The sequence below is a fragment of the Canis lupus genome, chromosome 10 (assembly GCF_011100685.1).
Source record: "Canis lupus familiaris isolate Mischka breed German Shepherd chromosome 10, alternate assembly UU_Cfam_GSD_1.0, whole genome shotgun sequence".
Classification (NCBI taxonomy): domain Eukaryota; kingdom Metazoa; phylum Chordata; class Mammalia; order Carnivora; family Canidae; genus Canis; species Canis lupus.
Window position 1 is genome coordinate 17,752,462 of NC_049231.1, and position 15,725 is coordinate 17,768,186.

The 15,725-nt window shown below is 59.1% G+C and overlaps 1 protein-coding gene across 14 annotated transcripts in view; it reads right to left on the reverse strand.

Moving 5' to 3' along the window:
* Window positions 1-15,725, reverse strand: part of PPP6R2 (protein phosphatase 6 regulatory subunit 2) — an 83,613-nt gene that overhangs the window by 804 nt on the left and 67,084 nt on the right. For 9 of the 14 annotated variants that reach the window (XM_038550118.1, XM_038550121.1, XM_038550111.1 and 6 more), the window contains 16 exons: window positions 15,310-15,423; window positions 13,880-14,006; window positions 12,704-12,856; window positions 8,450-8,653; window positions 7,216-7,280; window positions 5,647-5,762; window positions 4,151-4,236; window positions 3,742-3,822; window positions 3,295-3,392; window positions 2,766-2,823; window positions 2,479-2,603; window positions 2,147-2,310; window positions 1,680-1,845; window positions 1,508-1,596; window positions 984-1,137; window positions 63-251 (listed from right to left, as the gene is read on the reverse strand). In XM_038550118.1, coding sequence (XP_038406046.1) covers window positions 63-251; window positions 984-1,137; window positions 1,508-1,596; window positions 1,680-1,845; window positions 2,147-2,310; window positions 2,479-2,603; window positions 2,766-2,823; window positions 3,295-3,392; window positions 3,742-3,822; window positions 4,151-4,236; window positions 5,647-5,762; window positions 7,216-7,280; window positions 8,450-8,653; window positions 12,704-12,856; window positions 13,880-14,006; window positions 15,310-15,423 — 1,989 coding nt within the window. The remainder of the gene's footprint in view (window positions 1-62; window positions 252-983; window positions 1,138-1,507; window positions 1,597-1,679; window positions 1,846-2,146; window positions 2,311-2,478; window positions 2,604-2,765; window positions 2,824-3,294; window positions 3,393-3,741; window positions 3,823-4,150; window positions 4,237-5,646; window positions 5,763-7,215; window positions 7,281-8,449; window positions 8,654-12,703; window positions 12,857-13,879; window positions 14,007-15,309; window positions 15,424-15,725) is intronic. The other 5 variants (XM_038550115.1, XM_038550122.1, XM_038550117.1 and 2 more) reach the window with 5 other exon arrangements.

The window sequence follows — 15,725 nt, forward strand, 5'->3', positions numbered from 1 at the left end:
TGTGGCTGACGCCCCGCAGCACCCCGAGGTCCCGCAGCCCCGGCCCCAACTGCCCTGCTTACCTATCCTTCGTCCCTGTCCCCAGAACAGCTGCTGTGCACGTGGCTGGGGCCACAGTGGTGACGGCCGCCGGGGGCCCCGCTGCGGTCATCCCGGGGGCGCTGGCCAGGGCAGCGGGGGTGGCCTCGGGGGGCGCGGCCACAGCTGGGGCGTGGGGGGTTTCCGCAGGCGCGGGGGGCGCGGGCTCGAACCTGTGCCAAAGGCAGGATCTGGTGTCCTGGGCCACCTCGGCCAGGGCAGCCCCGCCCCCAGCGGCCTGCCTCCGCGGGCGCTCCTGGGACGGCCAGGAACGGCAGCCTGGGTCACTGGCCTGGGTCACCAAGCCCCGGATGAGCGTGAGCCCGTGGCGGCCCTGCAGCCCCACGAGCACGGGGAGCACCCTGGCCCCGGACGCCCGCGGCTTTTGGGGACCACAGAACCGGCTCGGAGCAGGGCTGGTGCCGAGGGCAGTTGGCGAGGGAGGCTCGCAGGAACCCCAACATCATGGACCCCCGCGCACCCTGAGCCCGAGAGCAGCAGCCCAGCCAGCGCCCAGGCGCAGGGCCCCTCAGAGGCCCTGCCCCGCCCCTCTTGGGCCCCCGCCCACTGCGCCGCCAGGGCTGGTGGGTCTGCGCAGCGCCATCCCCAAGGCCCGCAGCTCCCCCGGTGCGTGCGGTGGGTGCGGAGGAACCGGCAATGCCCCATCAGGGCTCCGGGGCCCAGCAGCTGTGGACACCCCATCCTGCTGTGTGGGCTGCGGGCCGACCTTGGGCAGCCCCAACCCCAAGACCCCGGGAGGTGGCAGGGGGGTCATGTGCTCATCTCCGTAAAACACCTGAGCCCCGGCTCCACTGAGAGGAGTGGGCGTCCCAACAGCATCCTTGCCAGGGGGCTGGAGACGTCCGTGAGCACCCGGGGCCCTGCGTACACCCCATTCCGCACACCTGGGGGCTGACGTGGGCAGCGGGGGGGCCTCCCGGCTGGGACCCATACTGACAGCTTCCAAGGCACCAGCCGTCTTGTCCTCACTGCTGTCAGAAGCCACCAGGGGGGCCTTCCTGGTGACACACACGCTCCAGGCACAAGGGGAAGCCGGGCCTACAGGACGGGGCACAGGGTGCTGGTGACGCCCAGGGAGGACGGAGAGGCCACAGCGCACGGCCTCCAGGCCCTCAAACCCACGTGTGCATGTGTCCATTTCTAGGAACCATACGAGGACACTGTCGTCCCCCCTCAGGCCGGTGGCTCCAAGCCCCTCCCTGGGCCCAGGGTCAAGGATGGCCAGTGAGGTGACATAGTGTACCCGGAGCCCTGGGGAGACCGGCCTGGGCTGGGCAAGCCCTCACCACTGGCCAGAGCTCCTGGAAGCACGGCCGGGTGCAGGCAGGTCAGTGTCCTCAGGGAGACAGAGCCATGGGGCCCAGGACCACGTCCCCCACGCCCTGTGCTCAGAGCCCCTCCTACTCACGGGCTCGCTCTGGGCCCTGGTCTGGGCCGTCCGGGGCATCGCCGTGGACCGTGTCCACTGGGGAGCTGCATCTGGGCCCCGACTCGGAGCTGCGGAAGGCAAGGCTGAGCCCCCGCCGGGGAGGTGCCACCCCCAGGCGCACACGGGGTGACCTCCCAGCCCGCCCGCTCACCAGCAGAAAGGCTGGAAGTCGGTGAATTTGGCCCAGCCCTTTTCCTCCAGAGCCGAGGGGCTGGAGGTGCTGGCTGCCCACACGCTGGAGCCCACGTCCACGGCCACTCCCGGGGCCGGTGCTGGCGAGTTCCCCGGCTCATCAAACACGCTCCACGAGGTGCCTGCTGGGGAGACACGGCAGTCCAGGCACCCTTGACCTGCAGGTCAGCCCCACAGGGAGTGGTGCAGGGCAGGCCTTCCCTGGTGGGCCTGGGGGGAGGGGGGACGACACCGGCCACCACTGTGACGGGGGCGGGGGCAGCCAGGGTCCGAGCCATAGCACCTGCCGCCTTCAGGGACACTGCCTGAAGCCGGTGCCGAGGAAGTGGGCAGACAGCAAGCCCACGCGGCCCCCAGCACACAGACAGGGCCGCATCCCTGGCCAAGTCCCCTGCCCCTCCTGAACCCCGCGTCCCCCGCAGTTACCTTCCGAGCCACCCTCCAAGCGAGGCCCTTCCTTCTGGGTGGAGGCCAGAGGGGCACCTGCCCGAGCGGCATCCTTGTCGGCTTCCAAACCCTCCTTCCTATCCTGGCCTCCACGCTCCAGGCCATTCTTGGAGCAGCTCTCTGAGGTGTGAGGACCCCCAAACCTGGGGAGGGCACACGGTCAGAGCAGCCACCAGCCAGCTCCGCACGGGGCACCCAGGCGCCGCCCCTCCTGTGTACGCACAGCATCGTGCCAGGGCAGGGCTAGGGGTGTGCACACTGTTCTGCGGCCTCTGCCTCAAGGGGCCTGGGGGACCGGGGGGGCCTCACACCTGGCTCTGGCCGTCACCCGGGCCATGCAATGCATCTCCTTGTCCTCCCAGATGTCATCTTCCTCGTCATCGTCAAAGGGCTGGATGTGGTCACTGCAGCAAGCCTCAAACAGAGCTGCACTGGGCTGCAAGCATGAGCACGCATGTGATCACACGCGGCTCCCAGCGGGGCTCAGCCAGGCAGGGGGCGCTCAGGACGGGGCCCAGGCATGAAGCAGCCCTGTATCTCGGGCTGCCCACCCACCCAGAGCTGGGGACTCACCACCCACCCAGAGCTGGGGACTCACACTGTCCTCATCAGCATCGATGCTGAAATTGATCTCTGCAATCCTGTCGAAGGGGGCACTGCAATACACGGGGGGCACTCAGCACGTAGCCGCCAGGGCCTGCGACACCCCACGGACTGTTGTGCGTGCCCCCGGCTGCACCTCGCAGGGAAAAGAGCCAGGCCCACAGGGGTGGACGTGTCTGCAGGCGGCCACGTGGTGCAAGCAGACAGGGACCTTGATGGAGGGGGTGGCCCCTGCCCTCCTCCCTGGGCCCACTCTGTCCCTGGTCTGCACGGTGATGACTTGCCTTCCTGGAGGTGTCCCAGCTTGGCCCCTCCCACAGTGACTCTGAGTCACACTTGCTTTCAGCTCAGGAAGTGGCCAAATGGCCTCCAGGCCCAGGCAGGACAGGGCCACACCGAGGACTCAGCTCCTCCCAAAATGGACAGGGGACAAGGTAGTGGGCAGTGATGACGGATCCAAATGGGGCTCCCGACCAAGGTGGGCAGCTGGGACACGGTGCCCCGGGCACATCCTGGGAGCTCACTTGACACTGTCATCCTGGTCGGCAAACTCCTCGTCATTGAAGCCAAACTGGTCCACGAAGGTGGCCGTCATCTGCTGGACCTGGTACTCCGAGAAAGCCTGGCAGGGGTGGCGCAGGGCAGGCCTCAGACCGAGGCCGCTCCCAGGGAAGCAGCAGTGCCTCGCGGCTTCTCCCAACCTAACCTCTCGGGGGAACACGAACGCAGGGTCGTGTCCAAACAGCCTCGTGTGTCTCACGATCATCCACTGGGTGGCTCGGGCCCCCCCTCGTTCAAGGGGCTGCACACCTGGCCCCTCCCCTGCTGGAGCCTGGTGCGTGGGGACCAGCACGTTCCCCTGGGCTGCTTCCTGCTGCAGCTCAGCAAGGCGCTGGGCAGGACGGCCTGGAGCCTGAGTGCCGCCGAGGGCGGGAAAGGGCTGCCTGAGTGTGCAGAGCGGCCACACGCACCTGCTGCAGGGACAGCTCATTAGGGAAAGCGCCCTCCATGTCCTCATCCTCACTCGAGGGGTGAAGGTGGTGGGTGCTTACCTGAAACAGCCAGAGCGGGTGGATGTGAGCCCCGTAGCCTGGGGGCTCCTACCCCCGCCCCTCCCCGCGGTGTAGCACACACTGGGCCTGGGGCACCAGGAGCCCCAGGACGCAGCAGGGCGCCTGAGGGGTCAGGGGAGGGGCTGACACCCGCTCTGCTGAGGCGGTAGGGGCCCCAGGACCTGGAGCCGGACGCGGAACCAGGGACCCACTGCACCTGGCTGGGCCACAGGGGTGCACACGCACACACGCACGCTCCACAAGCACCCAGGAGGGCGTGGCCCCAGCGCCAGCCAACACCGAGCAGCAGCACAGCCGAGCCCCTCACCAGGTCCACAGCGTTCCTGCGATTGGTCTCCGCCAGGGTCTCCTCCACAAAGTTCTCCCAGCGCCCTCGGCAGTCCGCGGGGAGCCCTGCAAGGGAGCAGTGCTGGGGAGCCAGGGGACGGCAGCAGGGTGCACAGGGCGGCTGCTGGAAGGGCGGCCAGGGGTCCCGCAGGGGCGCTCGCAGGGCGGGGCCCAACCTCAGCACCGGGGGCTGCAGCCTGGCCGCATCCTCCGCCCTCCCCAGCCCTCTCAGTACATCCCATGCACCTGTGTTCTAGAAAGTTCACAGCTGAGTGACGTGACACCAGGATAGAGAGCTGCTGGCTCACCTCCCGCACCCCAAACTGTCCCTCCGTGGGGAGCCTCCTCGGGCCAGACACTAGCCTGGAGGCCATGGACCGAGCACAGCCCCTTGCTCCCATCCTGGACGGCCACCCAGAGCTTCTGGCCAGAGGGACCACAGCAAGGACTCTCTTGGGGGCGGGGGGGCAGGCAGCCAGTGAGCCAAGACCACAGGTCTACACCTGCTGCACAACCAGCCTGGAGGCTTCCAGTGTGGCTTCCTCAGCTGCACAATGGGAGATGGGCTGAGCACCTGCCCGTGCCCTCTCCACGATCAGGGCACTGGGGCCCTGCACAACCATCTCCCCACACCCCTGGAGGGACCCCACCAGGCGGCTCAGCCTCTTGTGTGAACACCATTCACAGGGCACAAGATCCCACCCAGGGCTGAGGAGGACGGTCCTGATCGTGAAGCTGCTGTGAACACAGCCCCAGCGCCCTGGGGAGGTCCTGGCTTCTGCCCACCCTTCGCCTCCTCGGCTCACTCGTGCATCCCCCCATCTGCCCACTGCGAGCTCCGGGGCCTCTCCACCCCCCTGCTCAGGCTGGCCCAGGCATCGTCCACCCTGGCAGGGCCACTCGGGCCCTCCCAGCTGCCTGCCTTCCGGTCTAACCAAGACCCCCTTGGGCCCTCTTCAGCTCACAAGGCCCGGCACCCAAGGCCTGTAGACCTTGGCCAGGGCATGAGAGGGCCAGAAAGAGGGGTGAGTGTTGGCCCCAGGCTGGGAGGGTGGCAGGTGTCTCGGGCTGAGGGCAGAGGTGAGGCCCAACCAGAGGAGAGGCTGCCTCGGCTCAGGGCCCACAGCCCCCTCTTGGAGCACAGAGGCCACCTCCCCCGGCTCCCCAGACTTGGCTGGAAAGATCTGCAAAGCTGCTTGAGGCAGAGGGGGGTGGCGTCCAGGCAGGCCTCGGGGTCCCTGGGTAGAGCACAGTGCTGGCTCCGGAGCCACGAGCTGCCCCGCAGGCGCCTGACAGGGTCTCTGGGCACAAGGAGGACCAACCTCGTGACCCAGGCCCACCTGGGAAAGCATGTCCTGATACCACTTGCTGGGGGGGCTCAAGGGCAGAAGGTGGCAGTCAGGGGTCACAGGCAGCAGCAACACCCACCACAGGGCTCCTGCTGCCAGGAGGGCAACGAGGGCAGGGAGGGCTCACCTCGGATGACCTCGCTGATGTGGGTCTGCATGGGGCCCCTCTCTAGATTCTGCACCACTGCGTTGGCGATCCGGGTAAGGTGGCCCATGTTGCCGCGCCTCATGCCACCCGCTGCCCTGAAAGGGAGTGGCAGCATCAAGGGGACCACTGGGTTTTCCTCCTTTCCTCCCTACGCATCCCCAGGGCCTGACCTTTGCCCCCTGTGGGTCCTTCCTCGCAGCCTTACCTGCGGGCCCCTTCTGTTTGGAGAGCACCTGCTGTGTGCCAGCCAATCACTCCAACCTCACCAGGAAGTGCTAACGAGGCAGATGCCACCGCCCCCAGCAGCAGGGCACGTGGGGCCTCAGCGCCGTGCCCCTCGCCCCACACCCAGACACCCCTGAGCTGTCCGGCTCCAGAGGCCCTCCCAGCTTCGCCCAGGCTGGCTGACCCGAAGGAACACCCAGTGGGGCAGAGGACTTAGACGAAAATGCAGGACATCCCTGCTCTGTGCTGATGGGGGCTGACCGAGCACAACACGGGCAGGACACAGACGTGGGTGGGGCCGGGGCGGCTGGGAGCCAGCCAGTCACGGCCCCCGACTGAGCTCCGTGCACCCTGAGGCCCACAGCCTGGCTGCCATCCACGTTCCCATCGCACACAGCTTTGAGTCCAACGTCTCCCCAGTCACACCCCCGACCCAGCAGGAGGGCAGGTCTTAAACTCCTCCCTGGGTTAGGGAGACGTAAAATGCTCCCCCAGCTACAAAGGCAGCTCGTGGGCATACAGTGGGCAGAGCCACTTCCCACCACACCCTCTGTCAAGCCTGAGCCCGTGAGCCCAGCCTGCTGGAGGGAGCCGAGAGCGCCTGGTGGCACAAGCTAACAGGGAGCGGAGGGCTGGGCCAGGGCTGGGCCAGGGCAAGGCCTCCCGGCCTGTCGCCTTAACCTCTGGGATGTCGTGAACCCCTTGGTGGCAGCATGAAGTCCTCCCCCAACAGGCACCCATGCGCACAAATACACGGACTATACAGATGAGGCTCTGCAGGGGCCTATAGTGGGCGCTGCAGAGACGGGGCCCAAGGAAGGGGAGATGGCCCTGTCTTGGACGTGCACTATCCTGGAGGCGGCAAACTGGTGGGTTCTGTGACAGCAGGATGTGAGCCGTGACCCAGATGAGGTCGGACAGCTCCCAGGAGCTCCCTTGCAGGCCACACCTCGGGAGATCTAGGTGGTTGAGACCTTGCGGCAGGGGTGGGACCACCAGTGCTTCACAAAGCTCCCAGCGGAGTGCAGGAGAGAAAGCAGAAAGTAGCCTCGATGCACTTCTGAGGTTTTGGGGCTCAGTAAGAGAACTGGTTGGTGGCTGGGGTGAGTAGATGGGAGGACTGAGGACACACTGTGGGGTAAGACTGGGGTCTCTGCTGATGGAGGGGGAGGGTGGTGCTGGGGATGGAGCTGCTCTGCCCGTCTCCTCTGGTCACCTGGGGCCCTAACTTTCCCTGGGCGGCAGCAGCTCCAGGTGTTCTCCTGGGAGCAGGACCCCACTCTGGGCCCTCAGGCACCCCCGCAGCACCCTGTGGGTTCTTACTGTGCGTGGTCGTTGGCTTCCCAGGCCTCCAGGATCCTCTGGACCAGGCAGCACTTCTGGAACAGCTGGGGGGAAGGTGACACAGGTCAGGTTCCACAGGCTACCCCCTGCAACCTGCACCGCACGGGTTAAGGGGATACCGCCGTGGGCTCCCTGCTGTCCCTACCACGCAGCAAGGGCAGGTGCTGCCCCAGGCCCCATAGGGCTGCCCAGCTCCACTCCTCCTCCGTGCTGTCCTCCCACCTTTTCTGTCTAGAAGCAATGATTAGGCCTGAGGGCATCCATTGGCTTCTGGGCCAGGATCCTGTGTCCTGTGCCTGCACATTTGTTCTGGGACCCAGCTCACACCCCACCCTACACAGGGTCTCACCATCGGGGGGGGGGGCTCCCTCACTGGGCTCCAGGCTCCTGCACCCCCTTCCTGCTCCCAGCTGTCCACCTCCTGGGTTGCTGTTAGCCTGCACACGGCAGGACTCGCTCAACCACAGCTTCTATGGGGTCTGCCAGGCCCCTGGCCCTAGAGCCCCCGGCCTTCCCAGGGAAGCATCTCTGAGCTGGCTCCTTGACACAGGGAGGGGCGTCTGTGCCACTTCTGCATGGCACAGCCGGGTACATGCTTGTTTCTTCTTCTTCTTTTTTTTTTTTTGTTTCTTCTCCTTAGAAAACGCTAAGGCCTACTGTCTGCCAGACACAAGGCTTGCTGTTCCGGGCAGAGGAGACACAGACACCCACACCAGGTGTGCTCACTCGGGGCCCAGGGAGAGCTGGGGCAGTCCTGGAGGTGAGCTTCCTGCCACGCACTCATGGGGCAGGAAGAGCTGAGGAAAAGGAGAGGGAGTGTAGTTTCCAAAGGTCCATAATCTCAGAACATTTTCTCATGAGAACGGAACACATTCTGTTTCCCTTGCATTTCCCTTCGGGATCTCTCCCGATAGCAGTAGCTCGACAGGATACAGTGGACTGGCCTGGAAGGAGATCCCAGGGCAGCATTGGGCGCCCTCACCCCTCTGGTGAGTGCCCCCCCCTCGGGGCCCTGCCCCTGGTCCCCCAGCACAGCAGCCCTGGCAAACATGGACCCTTCCTGTGTGACCCTCAGTCTCGTGGGTGGAGGGAGGGCAGCACATCGTGCCCTGGAGGGTCGGGGTGGCCATGGGCAGCCTTTGTTGGAGTGGACAGCCACACACGCTGGGCAGGGCCGGCATGCAGGGACGTGCAGGACACTTCCTGGACTTACATGAGTCACCATAGTGTTCTCGAGGCGGCTGGCAGCAGGCTGGGGGGTCTCTGGGTCCCCACTCCCGGGCAGAGGCTCCACCCCGCTCTCCGGTCTGCTGGCTTCTGCCCTGTCCTCCCGGGCAGCGTGGGACAGAATAGCGGCTATGCATAGTTCCACTTGGAAGTGCAAAAAGTTATTCCAAGTGTACTTAAAGAACAGGTCCTGGGGTGAAGAGAGCACAGGGGAAACTCCTTGGACCAGTGTCCTCCTGCAGCGGGACCACAGAGGGAGGGGATCGCCGTGCCCTGACCATCCAGCAGGAGCCCCGACCCTGACCATTCCATCTCAGCCGCGGTGCTGCACTCTCGTTCATCTCTGCTCTCATCTAACCACATCCTGCAGTGGGCTTATCTTTTTGTCCTTAAGTCAAAAGCTTAACTCATTAATTTTTAGCCTCTTTTTCTTTCTCAGGTGTCAACAGGCTGCACCACCTGGAGCATCCACCTTAAATACCTTAAATACATGGTACACATTCTGCTACACAGTATTTTTACTCTTCTTCATCATTTTGTCTTTGGCTCATGAATTACTGGAAGTACATTAAGTTCTCGAACAGGGATTGTATTCAGGGAGGTGTGCACAGTGGACACGCCCTGAGGGAACCCAGTGGGCCCACCCCAGCTGCACAGGCCACTGGCCAGGGGAAGTTAAATGCGGGTGGCTGTCCCCTCCCCTAGACCAAGTGGGCAGCGCAGCCCACCTAGGATTCTGGCCCCATGTGCCAGCAGCACAGAGGGGTGACACAAGCGTGCCTGTCCACATCCCTCTGGCCTTCTCTCACACAGCAGTGACTACGGAAGCCTGTGTCCCAGGCCTTCTGCTGCCCACGAGGAAGGAGGACATGGTGTGCGGGGTGGGGGAATGGGGTGGGAAGATAGGGTATCGATGCCACCCCAAGATAGGAGTATGGGCCCCTCCTTCACACCAACGGTTTGAGCAATGGTTCAAGGCAGGAAGCCCACCTGCCTGACATAGTTCCCAGGTTTACCTTCTCTGCCAGTATAACCCTGAGTGATCCTGGAGATGGCCTCAGATGTTTCCTCATCCTCATCAGAGTCAGACCCACCTCCCAGTAAAAAAAAACAAAAAAACAAAACAAAACAAAAAAAACAAACAAACAAAAAAAAACCTAGGCCAGATGGCTTCACTGGTGAATTCTCCCAAATATTACATTTAAAGAAAAATCACCACCACCAATCCTTCTCAAACTCTTCCCCCCAAAAGAAGGAACACTTTCTGATTCTTTCTATAAGGATTCTAAGACCCTATTATCAAAACTAGACAAAGACATCCCAAGAACACTACACACCAATGTCCCTTATGAACACGGATGCAAAAATCCTCAACAAAATATTAACAAACCAGACTCAGCAGCATATTAAGGAACTATGCTCTGTGACCAGGTGGGATTTATTCCTGGAATGCAGGGATGGTTCGACATCTGAAAACCAAATGTAATGTACCAGATTAACAAAATAAAGGGGGAAACACATAATTGCCTCAACTGATACTGAAAGTGTATCTGACAACATATAAAACAATTATATTGCTATATACACTAGCAATAAAAGGAAATCTCAATGCAATAAGGGGTATGTGGTTGGCAAGCAGCAACCACCGCACTCAATGGTGAAGGACTGGAAGCTGTTTCTTTACGATGAAGGATGAGGCAGGAAGCCCACTCTCTCAGTGTTGCACTGGAAGTTCTAACAGCAATTAGGCCAGATACAGAAATAAAAGGTGTGCAAACTGGAAAGAAAGAAGTAAAATTACCTCTTTTCACAAACAATACAATCTTATATGCAGAAAATGCCACAGATTCCACATAAACTGTTAGAGCTAATAAACAAGTTCAGCAAAGTTGTAGGACACAAAACACACAGATTAGTGTATTTCCACACACTAACAATTTAGATTAAAAAATTAAAGAACAATTCCATTTGTAGTAATGTTCAAAGGGATAAAATACTTAAGAATAAATTAAAACCTAGGAAATGAAAAGACTCATACACTAGAAACTACAAACACTGCTGAAAGAAAGAGAACCTAAACAAACGGAACGTCGCCCATGTTCATGGATGGACTGGAAAACTTCGTTTTGTTAGGATGACAGTACTACCCAAACCAGATCTACAAACTAATGTAATATGTATCAAAATCCCACTGGCATTTTTTGGGATAGAAATAGAAAACCCCCCCAAAATTTAAAAAATTAAAAAAAAAAAAATAGGAAACCCATCCTAAAATTTGTATGGAATCTAAAGGGATCCCAAGAGGCAAATCTTGAAAAAGATCGAAAAAGCCAATCTTGGGACGCCTGGGTGGCTCAGTGGTTAAGCACCGCCTTCAGCCCAGGGCGTGATCCTGGAGTCCCAGGATCAAGTCCCACATCGGGATCCCCAGAGGGAGCCTGCTACTCCCTCTGCCTGTGTCTCTGCCTCATGAATGAATGAATGAACTTAAAAAAAAGAAAAGAAAAAGAAAACATGGGAAACCTTCATGACAGAAGTTCTGGCAATGATTTCTTGCATATGACACCCAAAAGACAATCGATAGAAGAAAAAAATAGGTAAGTTGGACTTTATAAAAATTTACAACTTTTGGGTCAAAGATACTATCAAGAGAGTGAAAATAATCCAGAGAATGGAAGAAAAGATTTTTGAATCATGTATCTGCTAAATTTTAACACAGAGAATATACAAAGAGCTCCTACTACTCAACCATAAAAAAAAAAACCCCAAACAAGCCACTTAATGGACAAAGGACTTGAACAAACGGTTCTCCAAAGATAATCATTAGGGAAATGCAAAGCACGATCCCCAGAGAAATACCACTTCATAACACGAGGATGGCTATTATTAAAAAACAAACAAAACCAATAAACAGGAAACACGTGTTGGTGCGGATGTGGAGAAACTGGAGAGTTCCCACATGGCTGGTAAAACAGAGCGGCCGCTGTGGGAAAGTGCTGGCTCCTCCTGAAGCTGCACAAGAGGACCCATCCATTCCTTGTCTCGACGAAAGAACCGAAAGCAGGGACTCTGATGAGCCCCTGCACAGCCGCGTCTGCCGCAGCGTTACCCCAGCAGACCAGCGGTGGAAGCAAGCAACAGGGTGGCCCATTCTCAACCCTAAGGAAGGAGCCGCAGACACCCGCCCCCACCCGGTGAGCCCCGAGGACGCTGTGGTCAGTGACCTACGCCAGACACAGAAGGACGAATCCCATACGGTTCCACCACAAGGAGGCACATGCAGTGGTCAGACTCGGGGGGACAGGGGAGAGCTGGTGGCGCGGGTGTTGGGGGCGGAGGGTGTGTGATGGGGACACAGCTTCAGTGTGCGGGGTGGGAGTTCTGGAAACAGTGGTGAGGACCACACAACACTGTGAAGGTAGTTAAGGGCACTGAATTGTACACTTAGAAATTATAAAACTGGCAAATTCTGTTATATGTATTTTACCACAATAAAATAAAAGCAGAGAGGGAAAAGGAAAGGAGGCCTCTCATAACTCAACCCCTGATCCGTATCTGGGCTGGGAGTCCAAACACTGGAAGAAATTTATAGTCAGACTTCAGGCCTGCTTCCAAGGCTGGCTCCTTCTGGGATAAAGATTCAATTTTTAGAAGATTCCAGCCCTCCAGGAGTAGAGGCCCTACAGCAAGGCAAAAGACAAGACTGAAGACTGCATCTGCTCATGGCTGACACCTGGGGTGATGCACCCTCCGTCCACAGCAGCTGCCCAGGGCCAGCCCTGCCTGCCTGACCCTCTCCCTCAGGCACCGAGGCTGTGCTGTGGGCAAGAAGCACTAGGGTGGCCTTCTATGGTGGGTGACCAGCAGCTGCTCTTTTAGGACGTTTTATGTTCAAGAGCTATAATGGAAGTTTGACCTTAGGCAGAAATCAGAAAGGAGATGGACTGTATTTCCCCGTTCCCTCAGACTGGGTTTGATCTGCCCTCTGCTTTCAGAGCATCCTCCACGAGCCCATGGCAAGGCCTGCCCGCTGTCGCCCCGTGTGCTTCACCAGCGACCTGCGCGGTCGGCCCTGGGATGGGTCCGGGAAATGGGTCTCTCTGCACAGACCGCATCTGTTCTGGGGCCGAACCAAAGCCTCCCTTGGGTAGACCCTTGTCTGGATGCGGAGGTCCAGCTGCCCGCTCTGCTGGACCCTGCCCAGTCTGCCCACCCACTGCAGACTGCACAAGTCGCTCACCAGCAGTAAGCCCATGGTGTTGAGCCTGCAGAGCTCCTGGTTGATGCTGGGTGTGTTTGTGTGTAGCAGTGCAGCCATGAGGCGGGCACCATGCAGACGGGCATTCCCCAGGGGCTCCTCCAACACGCCAATGGTGGTCAGGATTGCTTTTTTCTACAAACACAGAAGCATCCCCCTTTAGAGCCTTGCAATCAACATGACCACTGCAGGCTTCTCTTAGCTCTGGTGCTAACTGCTCAAAGGGCCAGGGCCACTACTCCATGACATGGCCCAGCCTGGGGATGCATAAGGATGCGTACGTGGAGGTTCCTCCAGGCAGCACTGTCTGCAAGAGGAAAGGAGGGTCAGCAGGGTTAGGAACCCCCCCCACTCCCCTTAGCGCCTCACAAAACAGTAAGCAATGGTGGTCCACTGCCCCCAGAAGCCCAGAACTCTCTGGTATCAGCAAATCAAGCAAAGAGATATGCACCTCAGCTCATGAGATGTGTCCAAGGTGGGGCCAGCTCTCTGGGGGACACAGTCTCATCAGGACACTGAGCTAACCCTGCAAACGCGCTCAGAGGAGATGGCTAACAGCAGCCTTGTCACACTGAACACAGGTCTTTCCTGACCCCACGCATGCAGCATGACGTGTCTACCTTCTCATTAACCAAATGTTCCAGAATCCCTACATTCATGAAGCTCACTTTCTAGTGGGAGAGGCAGATGATAACTTGATAAATAAAATAAGCTGTGCAGGAGAGCATGGTGGGTGCTGAGACGCACCCAGGAAAGGGGAAGGGGCTCCATGGTGAGCGAGGTGGCAGGCGGCTAAGTGACTGAGCCCTTCTCTACCTGAGCCGCATGCTGCCTGGAGCTCCTGAGCTGGGCAAAGGCCAACTCTGTGCCCTACCTGACTCCAGGCCCCATGGCCCCTGACTTGAAGGCCAGACCCACAGTTAACGTAGGTTCTCAGATGACCCCTATTTCAGAGCACAAGAGTCATCTGGGAGGGGGGTGCAAAATGTCCACACCCTAGGACTTACCCCAGAGCAGAGATGGACACTGAGCAGATAAAGGTGTGAAAACATGCTCCTGGCACCTGCTTGGTGGTTCTCAAGCAGGGTGCAGGGTCCTCTGCTTGCAAATCATCCCACCCACAACACCCGCACAGGCACCTACCAGAAGTTCACCTACCTTTGGCGGGCTGAGCAGAAGCTGGTGGAAGTCCTTCAGTCGTGGCTCAATGCCATGCAGTACGCTGCTGCTGACGGTACACAGCCCTTCCAGTCCCTGAGAAAAGGAGTCCACCAAGCCCTCTGTCCTGTGGACGAGGACAGCAGATGGAGACACAGGGGACACACCCCCATCCTGTTTCACCCTCCCCCCCGACTTCTCTGCTCATGGTACAGAGAAGAAAAAGGCAACACTGGCCTTTAGAAAACATTCCCAGGTGACGGCCAAGGGCAGCCCCCTCATCCCCACCAGGCAGGCGGCCCCTCGTGCTCACTGGAACCATCTCTGTCCCCCTCTCCCCGTTCTGGAAACATTCACCATGGTTCCCACTCCTTGGCTGAGAAACAGGAGACAGGACGCCACACTGTCCCTCTGGCTTCTTAAAACTAATTTCTCTGAGACATTCATATAAACTTTTTTCAGTTATAGAAAAGAGAATCAGCTGGCTCACCCGTGGTTTTGGTGGGTTTTTAAAAAAATATATTTATTTTCGAGAGAACCATAAGTGGGGGGAGGCACACCAGGGCAGGATGGGGAATCCGAACAGACTCCCCACTGGGTGTCCGCACCCCCAAAATGGACTCAACCCCAGGACCCCAGGTCATGACCTGAGCCGAAACCAAGAGGTGCTTAGCTGACAGAGCGCCCCAGGCATCCCAATCTCTGCTTTTATGGGTCATTTTCACGCTGTCCGTTCATCTCAGCCAAGGCTGGGAAAGGCCCGCAGAGGAGCCCCCACATCCCCTAGAACAGGCCCAGGCTTCCTGAGTTCACGAAGACAAGAACGGTCAACATTCTGGTGGCCTGACCAGAGTAAACAATGACAGCAGTATCATTCTAGTTTTAGGGAATAAACTAACGGCTGCGTACTGGTTCCCAGAGAGCGCGAGAATGAGAAACTGCTTCTAATCTCACTACCAACATTAACTCAACGTCTTGTCATTTTGTTCTTTTGTTGTTGCTGCGGTTTACATCCAGTTAATCCGCGCTGGGGCTTCAGTGAGGCTCCCTCCAGAACAAGGAAATAAGAGAACTAGTCACCCCAGGAGACAGGTCACCACAGCACACGACGGGACGAGCAGAGATGCACGCGCACACACGTGCACACCCGGCACCCCACACCCCTCCCCACATGCTGGAACTGGCCACACCTGTTCCACACACACACACACACACACACACACACACACACACACACACACACATACACACACACGCAGGAATACTTGGGAAGCTGCTGACACTGGTGCCTTCAGACCGAGGCGGGAACACCTTGGATACCCAAGGTCAGAGAGGCTGCGGATTTACTTTTCAATGAGGAGTCTACCCGTGTGATTATTTACATAACAAGTAGTGAAACATGCCACGCAGCCAGGCCCCCCATCACTCACCCAGCCCGTCTGGTCTCCAACAAGGTAAGTAACACCTGAGTCCCACTAACGAGGCAGATCTCAGTCTGGTCTCCATCAAACATGTTCTTCAGAAGCTGCTCCACGCAGTCCTGCCTGTCAGACACACGCAGAGCTCACTGCTGCTGGAGCAGATGCACAGCCCCACATCCAAAGGACCAGCTCTCCTCCCCAAGGAGTAACCCCCCTAAACCCAGAGGGGGCTTTGCTCGGGCTCCAGACCAGGCACCCAGGGTTCTCAGGACATTCCTGCCCCTACTGGCCTAGAGTCACTGGACCTGCCTGGAGAGCCCTCCCAGGAGACACAAGTCTATCCAGTGAGCCAGACGGGCTATGTCACAGCCAGCTCATCAGAATCTGAATCAGAGGCAGCAGCAGCATCTGCTGGTGCTCCAGGC